The 21144-nt window shown below is 39.9% G+C and overlaps 1 protein-coding gene across 1 annotated transcript in view; it reads right to left on the bottom strand.

Moving 5' to 3' along the window:
* adam19a (ADAM metallopeptidase domain 19a) overlaps positions 1–21144 on the bottom strand; it is a 246573-nt gene that overhangs the window by 198970 nt on the left and 26459 nt on the right. The window contains exon 2 of the mRNA XM_074662083.1: positions 1832–1911. Coding sequence (XP_074518184.1) covers positions 1832–1911 — 80 coding nt within the window. The remainder of the gene's footprint in view (positions 1–1831; positions 1912–21144) is intronic.

Below are 21144 nucleotides of genomic sequence, written 5' to 3'. Positions count from 1 at the left end.
CTCAAAGTTTGGTCAATACTGTGCACAGGTTATTTAAAAGGGTTGGGAGGAAAAATGGATTAACAAAAGTATCAGAATTTTTGTTTTACATCTTTCATATTGCGATATTTTGCACAAAAACTGTCCAGTAACATGATGCCATATCCCTTGAATAAATCCTAAAAACTGACTCACATGTGATGCACATTTTTTGTGAAAATATGCCCCCTAATAAAATCTGTGGACATAATCATCATCATTCAACTTTTTCACATGGACTGGTGTTGAAAAAGGGAACTAAAAAACGGAAATGTCAAAGAGTTGTAATTTAAATTGAATTGGCACCCTGGAAATCAAAATAATGGAATTGGGAGAAAAGCATTTGGTTATCTGGCTGTTATTAAACATTAAAAATGTGGTTTTGAAATTTGAAATATGAACAGGTTTTGAACATGATAATGAAAACTGTCTGAAGCCCCCTAGAAAGATGATCTACACATATTCACGTACTTGAGAGACCAGGTGCTAGTAGAGACCTGGATGATTCAAATCCTGAAGCTTGTGGACAAGAAGTCTGACAAACAGCTGGGTGTTTTGCCACAAATCTTTCTTATTAAATTGTTTTCTTTACAAAATTTACTCCTCATACATTCTTTTACAACATCGTCTCCAAGCTGGGGTTATCTTATACTCACAGAGGGTCGATGTGACCAACAATTGGGACCAACCAGCTCCTCTCTAGAGTCATCTAGAGTTCACATCATAACGTCTTTTCAAATCGAGATTAGTTCAGATGAGCTTGTTTCAGCTGCTTTATCCCTGCTTACACATGTTATCAGGCAAACAAAGCAGCCCTACCACGGCTCCTTTCTGGTCTGATAACACAGCTGGACATGAGAATCCCTCACATCATATCTCTGCTCCTGCACATGGAGCGAACGGCACACAGCAGGTAGCAGATTAATGGGAAGTAGACCTTATCATTACATGTGAGGCTTTCACCACAAATGGAAAACGCTCACAGGTAGGAGGAAAAAACAGACAAGTGGAGTCAACAGAGTGGTGTCACTGTGAAACAGTAAGCAGGGTTAAAATAACCGAGTGCTTTGAGCTGTAATCTGAGAATCAGCAGTTTAAAGGTTTGAAGCTGTTGGCAGAGGGTAGGTTTTTATCCTTGATGTTAGTCAAAAAGTGGGGCTTTCATAATAACATAAAATAAAAAAAAATCCTCATAAGGTTGAAAAATAAACCTCGACTCTTACAAAGCTTCTCTGAGGAAGCAACAGCTTCACGCTCTTCTGACTCTGCCATTTCCAAACTGCTGCTTCAGAGCTTTTTAAAGAGACTTTTACAAACTCGCCTCCCATTGTCAACGTCCTGTTAACCTTTTTGTCTGTCCTTTAAACTCATATCCTCCTCATAACTTCTCCAAAGGGCACACAGTCTCAAAATATGTGTGTGTATCTACAGTACAGAGAGTGTGTGTGGGGGAGCAGTGAGGACACTGTGGCAGTCTGCGGGCTGAAATTGAGGGCAGTAAAAAGCCTCCATATATAAATAATAACAGCAGAAAGTTAAACGTCTCCTCAGGATACAAAGACAGACCCTGGAGCAGACAGGCGTCCTTCAGTCAAGGAGTAAATCAGAGCGGACAGACAAAGGGAAGCCTGTGCCTGTAGTGGTTAAACAGGTGTGATACCACAGGTGCTGAGCCAACTTCATCTTAATAAATAAAATACACAGGAGAAGCTCTGGATTGAATATTCCATGAGTGATCTCCTGAAAACAGTAACCCCAGAGGTCAAAGTGTGCTCGTGAAGCAGAGGAGAGAAAGGTTGTTGAAACATCTGACCTGTGCTGAGCTCTCTGCCTCCCTCCGTGTTCGGCCTCGAGAGAGCCACTGCGCCGTCACCGTCCTCCCCCCTCGCAGCCCTGCAGAACAGGAAGAAGTGAGTTAAACTGGATGTAGGACTGTAAATATAAATCATAAGGTAAGATGAAAAAGCTCAGCTGGAAAACACTTAATGACTCAGAAAGGAAATGAAAGTGGTTAAGTTGAGTACAGTCAAATCTATCAATACCATATTAATAATGACAGTTTGTGTTCATAAAGGAGCCCCCTCAAGCTAAAAATGATAAATGTGTTAAACATAACAATGCTATAGAAAGGTAAAAATTTGGAACACAAAAATTTTTTCTCAATTTATAATACGGGTAGCGCACAGCCAAGAGAAAGACGACTCCATGATGAATCTTTTAAGGCAATAACAGCCTGAACAAAACCTTATCAGTTAATGGAAGATGATGTAATGAGGGGCAGGTTTTTTCTTTTTTTTTCTTTTTCTTTTTTTTTTCTTTTTTCTTTTTTCTAACCTTTTTGAGCTCAATACATGCACAGTATCTGACAAATCCCAATCATTTCACCATTCACAAATTGACTTACAAATGCATAAGAAGCTATTAGCTAGGGTCAGAAAACAGTGTATTGTTTAACATTTAGCACTCCAACATTAGCTGGAAGATTGGATAAATTTCTTTCTAATGTTTATTAACTCAGTATCTAATGTTAAATAAACTAGTATCCAAGCATTCGTAAACTTTGTTTTAAATGGAGAACATTACTTGTTGCTTCCATGCACCATCTTGATAATAGCTTCTCTAAAAACCCTGCTTGCACTTTGCCAGTCCCTGCTTGTGCACTTTCACTCCAATATTTCATGTTTACTAGGACTGGGTATTGCTAAAAACCACACGATTTGATTCGATTTTGCTTCTTTGGGTTGCGATTGGATCCGATGTGAACATAAGTGGTATGTAGTGCTGCACGATTATCACAATCGCAATCGCAACGTTAGCACATGCAATTACGTAATAGCAAAAGAGGTGCGATTGTGCAATTATTTTTAAAAAGTGTTAAAAAAATGAGCGTTTTAGTGTGAGAGATGTGTCTGTGTCTGTGTCTGTGTGTGAGACTGAATAAAAGAGCGAGCGTGAGATGACTAAACAGTCACTGTTTCAACTGGTCATGTGACTACCTGCCCCCCTGGTACGGCAGTTTAATCAGACAAGATGGAGCACAAAGAAGTAAGTGAGGCGCTCAAGGTGAAAAGAAACTCTACCTCTGTTATTTGGTGTTATTTTGGTTACTGGTTGAATGACACAGCAAAAAGATGTAATTTTCAAAACATGCAAAGCAAAAGTGGCATAAATGTGCTATTTTGAAAACAAACAAAACAGTACTGTTGTGCTGTAAATTGTTGTTTGTGTACAGTAAGTTTGGATATTTTGAGAATTATTAAACAATCAAAATCCTCAGTAATCCATCCCTGCTTTTTTCTTGATTTTTCTCCATTATAACCAAGCAAGTCTGTAAACTCATGACACAACTTTTTTTGATTAAATCGCAAGCACAATCGCAATAGCAATATTGTCCACCTAATCGCCAATCGCACCTTTTCCCCAAATCGTACAGCACTAGTGGTATGTCACCTCACCTTTAGGAACAATAAACAACCAAAACGTCAGACTTTAAAGCTGAAAGATCTGGGTTTATGCTTAATGTTTTGGTTGTTTGGTCTCTCGTGGCCCTCGTCCACACAACACGAGTAACACGCACACTCCCCCCATTTGCCAGGAGTTGAATCGATTCAGAAGATTTGCTGAATCAATATTGAATTGAGTGAGGGAATTTTTCAATGCATCGATTCAATTTCGATTCTTTGGGTTGCGATTCTAATCAGGCCCCATTTACTCGATTCCGCAAACGGTCGATTCCGCAAACATTTCGTTGCGTTTTGGCCTTCCGTTTAGACGAGACCACGTTGCGTTTTCAGTGAAAACGCAAACTTTTGAAAACGCTCCTCAGAGTGGAAAGATCTGAATCCGCTCCTCCATCCAGCTTCGTGTAAACACAGAGCGGAGCGTCTCAGGGTGAAACGCTGACGTCACCGCATGCGCACTCGCAGTTTCAGGTGAAGGCTCCGCGCTCAGCCACATTTCCAGTTGAGCCAGTAGTTGGCGGTAATGCGCGTTATGGTTGGATTGCCGACCGTCTCACACAACAAAACGGCAGAAAAAGAAAGAACAGAAGAGGAGACTTCTCCTCCTGGAGTCGTATGAACGCGGATCGTTTTCACGCCGTCCTCATGTAAACGCGGGTGGCGTTTTTGAAAACGCAAAGGAGGAATCGTTGCGGGAGTCTCCGTGTAAACGGGGCCTCAATATCGATTCGATTCAATGTTGATTTAAATGCTTAGATCATCAATTCCCATGCCTCATGTGAACATATGTGGTATGTCACCTCACCTTTAGGAACAATAAAACAAGCCAAACGTCAGACTTTAAAGTTGAAGGATCTGGCTTTATGCTTGTTTTTTTATGCTCCCCCCATTTGTCAGGAGATGAATCAATTCAGAAGATTTGCTGAATCAATATTGAATTGAGCCAGGCAGTATTTCAATGCATCAATTCTTTAATATTTTTACCCACCCCTAATGTTTACATAAAGAGTTAACACTCTTAATGTTGGGGTTACGTTAGAAATCATGGTCAGAAAATGGGCTAAAAGAGTGCTTGTGAAGGCAAAGCTTTCTGTGTGCAAAAGTGGGATAGAAAGGAGAGAAAGAATGATACAATATTAACATACAAATGTGTTGTTAAACTGAAAGATTGTGCTTTTGGTTTCAAATTGGATTACAGCCCTGTGCTTGTTTTGTTATGTTTTGCTGCATCAAGACCGTTCAAACACTTTAGGGGAAAATCTGACTTAATGGGCTCGAAGTTACAAAACCAGAGAGCAGATTAGGGCTGAAATCAAGCACCAGCTCCTGTGATCTGTGAGGTAAAATGACTTTTTGTTTTGGAGCGTGGTGGCGTTAAAACAGAGTAAGAACTGTTTGCAACGATCAAAGAGATTTTTCTTGTTGTCTGAGGATGTAAAGAACAGTCTGAGCCCATCGGGGGAACAAAACAAACACTTATAGTGTCCATACTTTTATAAATGACACATGCTCAGAAGAATTGTGCTGCAGCCACTCAGATCACTGATATTAGAGTAATTTAGACCTGGAAAAGGGAGGCTGACTGTCCAATTTCATGGCACCTTTAGAACCAATCATTGAAACTCTCCCCAAGTCGGGAAAACAAAGCTTCAGAGTGAGGAAAGAAGAGGTGAAAGTAAAGTTACATGCATCATCATTTCCAGCAGACAGACAGGGTAACTGTGGCTGAGACAGGGATGTATCTCTTTGAGCATAAAGTGTCTGAAATGTGCTGACAGAGAGCACACGTGTCCTTGTGTGCACTTGTTTAAATTTCTGGTGTCTGTGGCATGACGGTAGTTTCATCAATGCTGAACAAATACCAATCAGATCTCCCTGTTCGCCTGATCATAGCCCTCCATCTTCATAAAAACTAATTAAAAACGGAAAATAAACACGCCACAACCAATGAACACTATTATGTTCCCTGAGCCTCCTTCAGTGTTTGTCTTCTCAGCTTGATTTGAGTCGATGCAGTGCTGCAGCTCCCTGGAATAATGGCTCCCATTTTCACAGAGCAAGGATCTCAACTGGATGACTAGATTAGCCGCTATGAATCATGGGCTCACTTCAAATCGACAAAAACACTTCTCGGGACATTGAATTTAAAAGAGAGTGATTCATACACGTCGGGCCGGGCTGACTGTGTGTTCTATCACAGGCAGCGCAGGAGAATCTCTGCGTGATTTTAACAGAATAACAATGAACAAAACTGACTTCTTTCCAACTCCAGAGACAGTTAGCTGACATCCCAGAAAAACAAAGACTTTACCAGAGATACAAAGACCTCAGATTGAAGTTTGTTGAGTATTTCAATTCAAACAAATCAGTTGTACTAATCTTACTCTGCATGTTTGGAGGATCCAATCAGGCCTTTCAACTCAGGGGACTGTTAATGACACCTTTCATGGCATTTAAGAAGTTTTCTGCTGTTTTCGCGGGTGATGTTAGATGCTGGTGACCGTGATGTGAGGAAACTTATCCAAATGTGGTCAGAGGGGGCATTGCGCTGTTTTTATGTTTTTATTCTGTCTGAAACACTTTGTTTTAGCTGCTGTCATGAACCAGTCATAGATTAGGGGTATTTAATTAAAAAAACTGAACTTTCAGACTAAGGACATGAGCTGGGCTGCACGGTTTGAGCAGCAAAGTTAAGCTGCTGTGGTTCTCTCCTCAGCTTTGCAAGTCTGCTTTATGCAGTACAGCTGTGGTTGTGAAAAACAGTCAAACTCTGAATTTTAGCCGTCCGCTCACGAGATCCCTCGGGACAGTTTGCCTGAAACGCAATATATTTTTTAGTGTGGTGTCTTTGGACATCATAATCTTTCAGCACTGCTACACACTTGTTGCAGAACAAACACATTGGTTTGGTTTTTGGACTTGGTGGTAAAATAAATAAATAAATACTTTCCAGTCCACGCAGGATTAAACTCATGATTTTGAAAGACAGAGGCTATTTTCACCTGTGTAGGACTGCTAATGTTAACTTTTCACACAATGCATTGTGGTTTAGTTGCTAGGTTGCGATAGGTGTTTCAGTCAGCATAAGTAATAATGTTTCAATTTTTGTAAGAACTTGTCGGTGTGAGTTAAAGATGTTTTTCTTGTCTGAGCCAAGTGACAATCACACAGCAGCTGCTTTAGGGCCACTCAAGGGTTGTTTTCAGCCTGCATGTGGCCTGTAGGCCGCTAATGAATAGAGCTGCATTAGATTCTCATGTGATGACCTCATCATTTCAGCAGGTGTTTGGAAAATCGTTTTTTTTTTTTCATTTTGATTTGATCAGTTTACAGACTGAATCTGGGATTTCTTCATTTCAGTAGCTGTTAGAAAAGTAGTTTTTTTTTTTTAGTTTTTTAGGGTTTTTTTTAGTTTTTTTCACCTGAGGCTTCTAGCCAAAATGAAACCAATTTTTTTTTTTAAAAAAAAGAAAGATCTTGAAAAAGCGATTCATGCTTTTGTTACACCTCGCCTGGACTGTTGTAACTCCTTGTACGTTGGCATTAAGACATACAAGGAGTTACAACTGGAGCAACTATAGCGGCATTAAGAAACATGAACACATAACCCTTGGTTTTCTAGTTGGGTACAGGATTGATTTTAAGTTCCATGGTCTGGCCCCTGAACACCTAACAGACGTTATTAAGCTGCACCAGCCCTACAGAGCCCTGAGGTCAGCTGACCAGGGTTTTTTTTAGATGTTCCACTTTCTTTTTGAGGTCTAGAGATCGAGCATTTGCAGTTGTGGCTTCCACTATGTGGATTGCATTACCTATAGCTGTACAGACTGCAAATAGCCTCTCCTCTTTGAAAACTCTTCTAAAGACACACTTGTTCACTTTGGCTTTTGGCGCAGGATAGCCACTTTTATTGGGTCTTATGTCCTTCTTTATTGTTTTATGTTTTTAATGTTTATGCTTTTAATGTTTTTATAAGTTTTATTGTTTTACAGTTTTATTGTTTTCATTGTTTCTGCCTTTTTATTGGTAAAGCACTTTGGTAGGCCACTGGATGTTTTAAATGTGCTATATAAATAAAGCTGACACTGACAAAAGCCTCTTGACACGAGTGCCTGACACACCCACATCATGCCCATTTTAGAGGAAAGACATTATCTGACAAGTGGTTGCTGAACATAAGCACACATTTGATTTTTGGAAAGTCTAACACAGCCCTACAAAATGCTGCAGTATACTTATCGACTGGGGGGTCGATATTTGGTTGAACACGTCTGTTTTTCATGCACTTAAGTGGCCCTGAAAATCAATGGAGCCAAATGTGAGAACACAAAGTCCAACTCCCCGCCGGGCCAGACTGCTCTCTTAGCTGTTTTAGCCTTTAAGATAGTGTCTCGCTGAGCTGAGAGCCCACTGAGAAAGTCCATCACAGTGCTCCGACAATAGAGCGCCTCACTCTTCACCACAGGCCTCCGCCGTGCTCTCGTCACATGTGCTCCTAGAAAAGCATTAAACTCCCAGCAGGAGCCAGAAGAACTCTCTGCTTTATACAGTAATCCATTACATTAACTCGCTGTCAAGTGTGAGCCCTGCAATCTGCACGGCTGGTTATGGTTTCAACACCTATTCATTAAAACAGAAGGTTTCAACACAGCTATCAAAAACTGGACTGAAAACAGTCTTTGGTTGAAGTTTTTAATTTTGTCACCTAAAGCTAATTTTAAAGCTTTTTACCAACAAAATAATCTTGTTCACAAATGAGATAGTGGTGCTTAAGGGTAACTTTTTAGCTTTAAATCAAAACTTTCAACGCCTGAAACTACATTTTCTTAAAAGTACCGTGTCGAATTAGCTGCATGGATATGGGCTGAGATAGGTGCCACGGGACATGAATTTGAATCAGTTATTAAATTTGAAAAGCATGATCTGAAATTGAATTTGATGTTTTGAAAGTGAATTTATTTGCTTTGAAATTGCACTTAACCTGCTTGAAAATTCAACCCAATATTTCATGAATCCAAAAGTATGGATATTCAATTCCACTTCAGTTTGAAACTTAAGTTTTTGCATACGTTAAAAGGATTTCTGTGAATCTGTGCTCAATTAGTCTTCCTCACAAACACAGACGGTATAATGGCTGCGGTACGAATCTCAGCCAGTACATGTAGCAGAGCAGACGAGGTAGAAATGTAACTAAATGCTCATAATTATGTTTAAATGTGTGTGTTAACACCTGAATATCAATACCATTTTGATTGTTTTGTGAGCTTAGATGAGCCTTTTATATCCAATGTCATGTTTCTACGGTAGCACAGAACAGACAATCTGGCGTGAGGCCAATGTAATTAGGCCAGTTGTAATAGAAAAAGACAAAAAAGAAGAGAGAGGTGGTTGTGCTCAGAAGCCTTGGATTGCTAGATGTTTTGGTGGTTGACTTGACAGTTAGAGGATAAATCAGGGTTCTCCTACTTTTACCCTGGAGGGCCGAGACGCTGCAGGTTTTCTTTCCAACCAAAAACTCCACCGGCTGATTGAACTGATTACCTCCTCTTCAAGCAGAGAGCAGGGACTAATCAGTGAAATCAGCTGGTGGAGTTTTTGGTTGGAAAGAAAACCTGCAGCGTCTCGGCCCTCCAGGGTAGGAGCTGGAGAACCCTGATGTAAATCATGTATCACAGGAGCTTCTTGTCCCCAAAGGCCACCGTAGATTCACTAGTATAGGGAGGGAGCAAGTCTGCGCTTCAATCTAGAATGTAACAGCAAGATAAAAATTAAATATTCACATTAGAGATGCTTTAACTTGGGAAAAAAAAGCAAACTTAAATTTTGTTCTATCAAAACTTTTTAATTCTCAAATATTTTTTTTTAATTTTGAAGTTGTTCAACATTTTCACAAGAGACCATTACTGCAGTTTGTTTCTGAGTCATCCAGAACATTTCATATGTTTTTTTAGTTTTATTTCTACTTTTAAGCCTTTAATATGAAAGTACAGGACAGTGGACGAACAGGATAAGAGTGTGGAGTGACATGTGAGTGAAGGGTGCCGCTGAGTAAATTCAAACCTCGGCCGCCTGCTCGAGGTCTTTGAATTGTGGGGTGCACAATCCAGACTACTAGGTTATACCAGCACCCCCTCTTCATAATTTTTGAGCCAATTTATTATTGATTTTTTTTTTTTAAACATTGCTTCATAATTTTCAAAGGAAGCTTGATTCAAAACAAAACGTTGCAAATTATGAAAAATTAAAACAAATAAGTTAAATTATAAAACTGCTCATCAGGAACCAAAAAGAATAATTTTAAAAAGTTTTGAATTTGAAATATGTGTATATAAACTTGAAAAACAAAATTTGACATTAGCTGTGAAAAAAAAATTCTGGCGAAAAAAAACAGTGGAGTGGAATTTTCATACTAAGCCTCTTAAGAGAGAGTTTGACAAGAGCAAAAGTCTCAGATTCGAGAGAAGGTTGAATATGATTGAGTCTTTTTTTTCATGTCAAAGACATTAATGCAAACAGAAAAATATAGCCTGCACACAAAGAATGAGCCAATGAGTCAGGAAACCTGCTCTTTGTGCAGCTGGAGCTGAAAATTAAGCGCTGGTCTTTTCTGCAGGTGAGGAAGATCAAATGCTTCACCCCCACCAAGCAAAGGTCGCCATTAATCGCTGATAACAGTGAAAGGAATCCATTAAATGTCAGCAGCAGTTGGCCTGGAACTGCTACAGACAGTCAGGGAGGGGGGAAACATTTCTGTGACATTTGAGGGCGGCAGACAACGGGGCCAGTTAATAATGAGTGAAATGGATGGGATCAGACGTCTGCAGTCTGATCACTGAGGATAGAGATGACGTTTTTTTTTTTAACTCTATGACAGTATACTCATTAGTGTTTCCATCAGCACATCAGGAGGGAGGCAGGCTGACCACATACTCCAGCAGTGAGCTGTGTCGCTGCCTGATGGCGACCAGGCTGAGGGCAACGTGACCGACTACGTGTGGTGGAGAGTGATGCAGTCATGTTCAGACTCTCCTTTTTAAAAACCCGCACTGCCTTAAGGTTTACCAAAAACTTGTCTTTTTATTTCCCTTTTCGAAACTAGATCAATTTTTACTGAATTATGCAAAAACAACCTCCTGCAGACACTGCAGCCGCTCTCTTCTGCCTGCACACTGTCATCTCTTTTTTAAAACCCTGGAATTTCAACTAAACACTAACATCCACAAACTTACAACACAACAAAGGTGAACATACAAGTCTTAGATTTTTGTTGCAAAAAGCATGAAAGCTCTGGATACTACAGCTTAAATTATTCTTTATACAAAGGGAACTGGAGCATGTGGATAAGGTTAGTTTTCTAAGGGTTAACAGAAAGCACTCTGTCCCTTTTTTTCCTACCCATCCCCATCTTCCACACTCCACACTCCTCCTCTCTGCCCCTGATTCTTCCTACTCTACAGAGCTGTGAAGCTCATAACTGCAAACTCATGATACTCTTTCTGTTGCCTTTCAGTTAAGTCTGATCTGATGATGGGGTAGCTACCAAAGGTGTTGACAAGTTAATTTCATAGACACACTTTGGAGAATACATCAGAATACATCAGATGCGTCTCCACTCCATCACAGCAACAGATCAGAAAGGTTTCTATTCAAGTCTATGTGGCAAGTCACACTGGATCTGCTCCATTGTGGAGCAGCGGCCCTGCCCCGGCAAGTCAAAGTCCTTTGTATCACATGTGTAAGATCCCTATTTCTGTCAGGTGATGGAGCTGTGACACGTCGATTTACAAAAAAAAAAAAAAAACAGATGAAGCTGGACAGAAAGTCCTGCACGGAAACTGTCAAAATAAAACAGACTGTGTCAAAAACCAAACCAATCCCAGTGTTTCCCACAGGATTTTAGGAGACTGTGGTGGGGGAGTCTCTGACCATCGGCGGTTTTAATGTGTGTGTACGTTTTTAAGCGCGATGTATCGCCCTTACAGTAAGTGCAGTTTGGGACAATGGACATGATGATAAATAAGAACTTACAAAGGCATATCAGAAATATTTTCAATTTGATTCAGAAACAAAACCAAAAACTCACTCTCTCACAATATTTTGAACAATTTACTGAACAACATTTCAACAACAGGTTATTTACACTATTTCCCGTGATCTGTGATCCGTTATCAGGCTACTGAGACTGTAGCCTACCCTTATTCTCTCAACTGAGTTAACGAGGTGTGTGTTTGAAGCTGATGAAGAAAAGAGAGCACCAGGATGTGAGTAGGTGAAAGGGAAGCAAAGTAGAAACCCTTTATAATGTTTTAACATCTTAAAAAAATATTTTTTGGGATAAAGGGTCAGATTACGATTCTTCTTCTCTCTGCTCCCTTATTTGGATTTGGGAGTGTAGTGTTTTCATTCTTTTTTTTTCTACAGTGACTGCAGAAAATAGTCTAAATAAATAAAGATTCCTAAATTTGCTGAGGCCCACTTCATCACAAAATGAAGCCTAAATCAATGCAAGATCATTTTCTGACTGATATTTCCTGATATTTCTGTGTATCTGGCTTTGAGAGAAATTCAGCTTCTTCCATGCTCTCTCCGTCTGTTGTGTTCACCGTCTTACGCTGACGTCACTACAAAAATCGCAGTAGCACATGGCTACTTAATATGCACGTACTGATTTGCATTGACCATATATGGTTACGTTCGTGCACGCTGAAGGTGGGAAAGGAGGCGTGCTCACCACATTCAAGCTTTTCTCGTCGCGGTGTGATTTTATCACGGGGAATAGCGTGCAGCCGTGTGTATGCAGAGTTTGATAGATCTGAAAAGAATGTTGGTCGTATCCACGTTTTGCCTTTTCGTCGTAAGTGAAACTTAAGAGGACTTCGCTGTAATAAATGTAGGCCCCAGGAGAGGAGACTATGAAATAATAAGCCGCGTCAGCTCGTTGGTATCGTACAGGTAATTGTACTGTGTGCCTGACACTGACTCTGAATGCGCTGTGATAATGAAACTCTTGAACAGAGACGTGCGCGGTGCAGCCATTCCTCTTCCCAAGAAGGGAGGCAGACAGCGCAGTGAGATACTGTGTCCACGGCCGCAGTTAGCATGGCCGCTAATGCCCAAAAAAGAAGTTACACGTACCTCAGAGTCAGACGCCTCGCTCTAACTTCGCTGGAATCTGGTTCGCGCCAACAAAACAGGTAAAGAGTGACGTCTACGAGTGTGACCAGTGCGCGCGCACTCTTGTTCTCTTGTTTACGTGCGGTAGGAAAGTACAGCTGTGTAATGGTCTGACAGAGTGACGGATCGTATTTTTGTCTCCATATGAGACTGTGGCGGGGCCAAATGAGACTGTGGCGGGCCGCCACAGTCTCATTAATTAATGGGAAACACTGAATCCAAAACAAACCATTATAATGAGCATAGCCAGGACAGAAGTCAACAGGTTGGGGGTTTCACAGCCCACCATAAAGGAGGAGAGGATTATCATTGTGGTGGGAATCCAGGGAACTCCTCAGTCTGTGCAGTCAATACGTATCTATTACTTTCCAAAGCTCCAAGAATTTGGGGGTGGGGGGTGGGGGGGCTGCAATGCTGAATGCTTCTGATTGGTTGAGCAGCCTCAGTGTTTTTATTTCCCCCTTAAACCACAATAAGATCACAGCCAGCTGTGACTGACTTGGTTTAATAACCCCTTAACTGATCTTCTTTGAGTCTTATAATGTGAATGTGTCGCTGTCAGCTCCCGGTGTTCCAGTTCACAGAGTGACCCTGTAAACCTGAGACCTTCAGCTGATTAGAACCTGAAATAACTTTGACTGGTGAAACAGCAGACCACTTCAACATCTAGAGCACAAAGATGGCAGAGATCCACCTATGTTTGAGCTTGAAACAAGCCCATTGATTGACAACTTCCAGCAAGATCAATCCTTCTCAAACAATTCAAGATTATTCTAGACCTCTGGAAAATACTACCTCTCAGGCAGGGCCATTTCATACGGAAGAGTATTAGGGCCACCCGTGAGAAAAATAAAGAAAAAAGTCGAAATTTCAAGAAAAAAGTCGAAATGTTGAGAAAAAGTCGACATGTTGAGAAAAAAGTCGAAATGTCGAGAAAAAACGTTGAAATGTCGAGAATAATGTCGGCATATAATGGCGAGAAGAAAGTCAAAATAGAATGACGAGAACAAATTCAAAATATAATCGCGAGAATAAAGTTGAAATAGGATGTCGAGAATAAAGTTGAAATGTTGAGAATAAAGACCTTTTGAGACTTACAGCCAGCGCACTGCTTCTACAAAATGCCGTCCAGTCAGTTAGATGAATGAGTGAAATCATACTTGACTCGGCTTTAATAACAAAGAAATAATTTCTCTTTTAGCCCACAGACATACTGTAGTAATAAGTATAAGGACTTTGAAGAGACTGTACCGAAAACTGCGACTGTTCCGTAGGATAAACCACACAAGCTTGGAAGAATTGGCCTCATTCGTGCAAGCTGAAATAGCGGGTAATGGACAGATGCAAGGCTACCGATGGCTGCATCTGCGCGCAGCTCAGAGGGGCTATGTTGTATCACAAAATACAATAAGACAGCTAATCAAGTTCTTTGATCTTATCCTCTGTCGTTCTCCTCACTGGATTTATCGGGAACTGGAACGGAACAAAGGAGACATCGACTTTTTTCTAGATATTGTATGTTGATTTTTTTTTTCTAAACATTGCATGTAGACTTTATTCTCGACAACATATTTCGACTTTCTTTCTCAACATTATATTCCAACTTTATTCTCCACATGATATGCCGACTTTTTTCTCAACATTTCGACTTTTTTCTTGACATCCTATTTCAACTTTATTCTCGCCATTATATTCCGACTCTATTCTCGACATGTCGACTTTTTTCTCAACATTTCAACTTTTTTCTCAACATTTCGACTTTTTTTTCGACATTTCGACTTTTTTCTTTATTTTTCTCATGGGTGGCCCTAATACTCTTCCGTAATTTCAAGTGGTAGATCTAGATCTTTTTCTCTTAATGAACCGGTATCACATCATGACACAGGAAGAACAGCTTCCAAATACATATAGTCAAAGACCTCAAGTCTAGAAAAACTAAAGCTGTACTGTTTGAGATGAGGTGCATTGTGGGTATTGTAGGCTAAAAGTTTTGACAAAGACAAAACAGTTGATTTTTGTACAAGTTTAAAGCTGAATATGTGAAATAAGAGCTGTGGGCAGAGAGCGTTTGGTTGAACAGAGCTGTTAACAGGTCAAAGCTTTGATCAGGGATCCTCATAGAGCACTGGGGTACAGATTCAGTACTATTTTATGGAAATTCAACATTTGTAAAAGTGCTCGAGTTCATGCAGTGCTTCACTCTCCTCCCATGCACTTTTCCTTCTCTGCACATAGCTGAGAGATTCATTATTCCACTCCAGTTTTTGTGGAGAATGGTTATTGCAGTGTTCACTTAAAGCGTATAAAAGTCCTCTAAAGGCAGAGACACAGTATTGATCTGAGATGAGAGGATAAAAGAGCTTTGTTCTGATACAGTCGTCTGTGCTGGATCACCTGCAGAGGAGCTCGCAGCCTCTGACACACTTTCCAAAATTTCCTAGTTTCACATCTCATTTCTTCTGCTCCATTTTTCAAACGGGGACGGCAGAGTGTGTGCCAAAGAAAACACGAACTACTCAATATTCATCCTCAGTCTAAATCAACAACCGACACACAGGTCTGGAGTCATTATGCTCTCCCCTTTTCAGAAAACATTAAGACGGGCTAATAGCTCCAGCAGAGGCATTAGAGGGTGGAGGTTGGACGGGGCTCTCCATCACCCCTGAATGATCGACTGGACGGCTAATAAACACCCGCAGAGATGCAACCTCGCAGTCAACAAATCACTGCTGCGTCACTTCTGCTGGCTGCAACACTCAGCACAGTCTGAAGCTTTTCAATTACAGGATCAGTGTGTGTGACCGAGTGTGAGGGCATGTTGGTGAGGTGTGTGCAGGCGTGTTACATTCGCTGATGCCTGTCAATCTGCAGGAAATGTTTGCACAGAGGGATAAGTAAACAAATGCATGGGTCAGCAAAATTAAATTAGCTGGTGTTGATATTCAGATGACTGTGCAGATAAAAACAGTTTATGAAAAAAGTCTGAACCACTCAGTTTCCCTCACTCGGGTGCTTCGTTTGGTTCGTGTTTTTCCTTTTTTTTTTCATTTTACTGCTCAGTTTGGAGCAAGGTAGCTCCAATTGCAGGCATGCACAACGCGAGGCGAAGGAGTCCAGCAGGACACTTTGTGGGGAGGTATGTGTGTTGTTTACATGACGAGTGAAGAAGACAGAGTTAGAGGGTGTATCTGTGGCGTTGATTCATTCTGCTGTCATGGAGCACTTTAGATTCAGTGTAAGCTCTGATTAAAGCGCTAAGAAAGTGGAGGATAAAACCACGACTGAGTGTTGCCAACTTAGAGACTTTGTTGCTACATTTAATAACTTTTCAGACCTCTCTGGGAATTTTTTTTTAAAGATGGCAACTCTTCTGGAGTTCAGAGAATCTGAGGTTAAAGTGTGTTTTGATCTCCTCAATGGTCAGCGTGTCTGAGTCCCTCCCCTATCCAAAACACAGACAGACAGTCCTCCTCACTCACAGCAGTCTCCTCCTGCTGCTCCAGAGCAGACAACTGCATTCAAATGAATCACCAAGTATGTGTCTCATTACGGTCACTTCTGCAGGTCCCCAGCTCAGATAAAGGAGGGGGGTTGATATTTAGACATTAAAAAAAACAAGAATGGTTAGAAGAAAAATAATTTGTAGTTCTAAACATATTTATGATATTGTGGTAAACTTGCTTTCTGTCTCTCCCACCTTATTTCTCTCTCCTACAGAGTCCATGACAATTGCATGCAAAAGGATTATTCTGCTAATTAAAAAGCAGAGTCATTTAGTGACTTCTGGGACAGCCCATAGTGACTTTTCTTACTGAGGAGCTGGCATTTTGAAACTAGCCATGTTTCATTCAGCTTTAATGTTTTAAATGGGAAACAGCCTCATTCTTTCAGGTTTTTTATGACCATACATGACATAACTGATTAAAAATAATCTGTTTATAGCGGATTATTAGGGTATATGGTGATCTGGTGTGTTATAAACAACAACAACAATGTACACCAAACAGAGACGAAAACCGTGAATTTTGTGAACCGTTCCATCCCTAATAGACACAATGAGGCAGAGTATCGACATGCACCAGACACAGCCTACATACAACTTCACTTTGTCTTTGGATCAATGTTTTCCTCTTTGGCGTGCAGTTTGGGTTGTCATGGAGATCCACTTGATGACATGAGTTGTATAAAAATAAACCACCAGCCAGGTGGCAAAAATCACTCTGACCTCCCTCAATTACACCAGCATTCATCGTGGATAGTCAGGGCTTGATTTCAAAATGACAAAAAGCTCAACCTCGCTCAGTTTAGTAATAAATTCATCGTCGTTTTCGCCCACTTAGACAATGACCTCCAGGTGTTCATGCTTCTTTTCAGGTCTCTTCTCCATCTCTTCACTATCTCTGCCTCTTACAGCTCTGCGAGGACCACTGCACAGTCTTGGACCCAGCTGTAGAAACTTTCTTAGACATCTGCCAGGGCTTGGAGGCAGAGGCTGGATGACGAGTTTGACAAAGTTTGAGAGAGGCAGTTCAGCATGTCTTCCAAAACGCTCGCCCCTGGCTGCACAGAAAATCAATTTATGTTTAAGAAGGTGTTATAGTGCACACGCTCAGCTCCTCTACTGGTTTGGTAAAGTGAAAGTCTCATGATGGAAAGAGGTGAGGAGGTAAAACTGCGCTCTCACAGCTCACTCCCACTTTACTGGATTTAAAATCCATATTTATAGAGAAACCAGTTTAGAGTGAAAACATTGACAAACCTCGGGGCACTGATGAGTTTTACTGCATGATGTAATCCACAGTGGACTTCTGGGAGTCAGTAAAGAAAGTGTGCCACAACTCAAGGAGAGTCTCTGTTACTTTACTCCAGAGTTCAGATTTCAAGACAGGTTTTCACTGGGAGCTTTCTCAGGCGACTGGTTTGGTTTTGTCACTTCTTTTCTTTGGCTAAACCAGTGACAGAATATGTTTCTGCACTTTACAAAGAATGATGTGTATTAGGGAGAAGCTTCAGCTCTGTCACAACCTTGGACCTAAGTTGCATACAATCCCCATACTCTCTGCTTCTCCTCGGCTTTTGGGAATTTCCTCAAATTTGTCCGTGACGTCAAAAAAAAAAGCGATCTCAATCTCTTCTATTCATCTCTGAACACCAAAGAGTATAGCATAAGATTTTCACAAGATCCTCACAAGACTTTGTTAAAATAATGCCATCACATTACGATCTCCTGGCTGATTTATGACATGTTCATGTTGGGGGAGTTGGGTCTCAAGCACCAAGATCTGCTCATAGCTCCGCCCCCAACAGGCCTTCAGAGGGCTGGCCAATCAGAGCGAAGGTGGTTTGTGTAGCAGGGAGCCTTAAAGAGCAACAGCTTAAATGAAACGTTTCAGACAGAGGCTGAAATAAGTTTTTTTTAAAACACCAAAGAAAGAAAAGTAGAGGGTTTTTTTTTTAGCTGTAAACCATGTAAAGATACTACAGGAGGACCAGAGGGACACAACAGAAACTCTAAAAAGGACGAAACCCCCTCTTTAAGGACAACATTAGTAGCAAATGGGTTATTCAAAGAAGCTTAGTAAACAAAATGGTATGCAAAAAACTAAAAGTAGCATATTAACCCTTTGATGTACAAGTGTTTGGACTTAACACTCTTTCATACATGGGTTGAAAATTAAAGGTATATGAATATATGTGTTTAGATCATTTTGGTTATTTTGCTTGAGAAAAGTCATTTGTATTATTGTTTGTATGCATTTGATCCAATCAAGAATGATTTAATATTTGAAAAATGTTTATTTTTCACTTTTTAAAGTATTTTTTTAACACTTTGTTCCTCTTCTTCTTAATTATAATTAATAATAATAATAATAATAATAATAATAATAATAATAATAATAATAATAATAATAATAATAAGCATAATAATAATAATAATAATAATAATAATAATAATAATAATAATTATTATTATTATTATTATTATTATTATTATTATTATTATTATTATTATTATCATCATTGTTATTATTATTATTTGAAAGAGTGGGTCTTTTCTTACTTTCTTTGTGTTGTTAATCTATCACTCTTTACACTTAAATGCTGCAAAAGAGGTAAATATCCACTGACAAGGGATCAGTAAAGAACATAATAGTTAATCTCCTATTAGTATCAACCAGGATATGATTGAAAAAAACTGTAGTGAATCTCTAAATGCATTTTTAATTCAACTTCTGTTTCAGGGAGCACAAACAAAATGACTTTTTAATGATGAACATGTTCTGCTCAGTGAGTTTAACGTCTGTATTAATGTTATTCTGAGGTCAACGTGTTTCATATTTTATACAAACACTTTTATTAATAGGATCCTCCATTAAACACTGATGAAGCTCTACTTTGAGCTTTACTTCTGGGTAATTGGGTAAATATTTTAATCTTAAATATCAAAAGTCATATTATTAATGTATTCAGGACTTCTGAACACATCCTGTCTCAGTTCCCTTTGCTGCCTCTTTGAGCTCTGAACCACCTAAAATATTCAAAGCTCTGTCTCTCTGCATTAGGTAACACGCTCCTGCTTTTCCAAATGTACACTGATTACAGATAATGAATAAAGTTATAATGACATTATGCAAATTTAATGGAGGCTCATAATTGAGGTAATATACCACAGTGTAGTGTTTGTTCAACGTGAGGCGTTTACTCTGAATGTAATTCTGTGCAATTAAATTAGATCATAATCCACAAACAGGCTTTTACTTTCTTAATAGTGGCTCTTTGGAGGACATTTATCTAAATAAATACAAAGCGTGATGAGTTTTTTAACCTTTAATTTGAAGCCGATGAGTTGAGAAAAGTATTTGTGTTGCAATACATCATTAATTCTGCGGAGTTTGTTGTTTAAAGACGAGACAATGTAAGATTCAGTAAATCAGAGGAAACAGGAAAGAGCAGGGTGTGAAACACATCAGCAGAAAATGGCAGCAGAAGACTTTCAAAGAAGTGATAAGAGATAACGCAGAGAAATGTAAAGACCGTCACTGATTAGAGTTTACCTCTAATTGCTGCGAGTTTCACACTTTTTTTTTTTTTTACCTCATTAGCCTGAGAAAACTGTGAGTCTTTAAATACCTCACTGAGAAAAACACATTTATTTCATGCAAAGATGTTCACTTTGTTTCACAGTTTTTTCCTCAACACTAATCAGTTTATTATTTTGGACTGTAGCCCGACAGATTAACCTTAATTTTAGAAGGCTCAGGTACAAAATGAGTTGCATTTGGGTGACTGAAATGGCAGACTGGGATTAGAGGGCACAAAATTAAAAGGAAGACATTTCCATTTCAAAAAGCCCAGATTACAGTTATTAAAACAGAAAAAGGATAAACCCTGTGACATTTGTTGGAAGATTTATCAGGTAATTCTGGGATTCATAAACCTTGGCTCTATTTTTTTTTTTTTACACATTTTGGGTCTAAATGACAAAAAGGAACCAAAATGTTCCTGCAGACTCCAATAGTGTTGCCATAAAGAGGATCCAGGGAACTATTGGTGCCTGAATTGTTAAAAACCACCTTTCTCGCTGACTCTGTAGTGTAAAGAACATTAAACATAGTTTAAAAATATCAGGAGTTGCTGCTTGGTCTCTGCCTTTTTGGTAGAACAGATTATTTTCCTGATCACTTTTGCATGTGCCACAATTAGCAGATAGATAGAGGGTCAAGATGTCTCACTCCTCAGTTACTCTGGAAAACAATACATTGTGTCCCAAAAGTTCGTGCATATCTGTTTGTGTCCAACCTGGTCAGCCAGGTGTTGTGGGTACTAAATTCATCTGTTTGTCATAGGCCTATAAATTTCTTGGGTGACCACGGAGCATGAACCTGACACGCCAGATGAACAGTTTCATATATCCGCCACGGAAATATTTCACAAGTCCATCTGGGTAGCAGCTCTTCCAATTTGTTTTCAGAGGCTGGACTTTAAAAAAACAGCAGCTGGTTATTGGACGACCGTTCTGATTAACACACTCACCATGGACCAATCCACATCAAGCCACAGTATGACGTAGCTTATGTGAGCCGACGCTTCTAAGAAATAATAGATGAACAACTACTGAATCACGAGAAACAGCTGTGAAAACGGCGTTAAACGACAGCTTCCATTTTTTTAATTATTATAATTATTTAACTTAAGAATCAAAGGAACACTGACAAGTACGAAAGTCTGCTGACGCCACATCTGCTCCCACAGCTCCCGCCTCTCTTCCCTGATTGGGCCGGTCAGAATTTAGCTGAGTGAATTCGTTGGTCATTGGAGCCTGGCAAGATGGACCTACAGGAGTTCAGAAACTGAATCAGGCAGGTCCATCTGCTCTGCTAAGTTAACGGAGCATGTCACAGGGAGAAACTTTTTGGTAGAGCTACCAAGAAGACACTTTTAGAGCCTCATATCTGTGTTTGACCCATTGCCTTGCACAGGGCAGGAAAAC

Source organism: Halichoeres trimaculatus, unplaced genomic scaffold (genome assembly GCF_033239565.1).
Source record: "Halichoeres trimaculatus isolate MK-OKI-2021-1 unplaced genomic scaffold, fHalTri1.1 fHalTri1_scaffold_22, whole genome shotgun sequence".
Lineage (NCBI taxonomy): Eukaryota > Metazoa > Chordata > Actinopteri > Labriformes > Labridae > Halichoeres > Halichoeres trimaculatus.
This window is presented reverse-complemented; position numbering and strand designations above follow the sequence as displayed.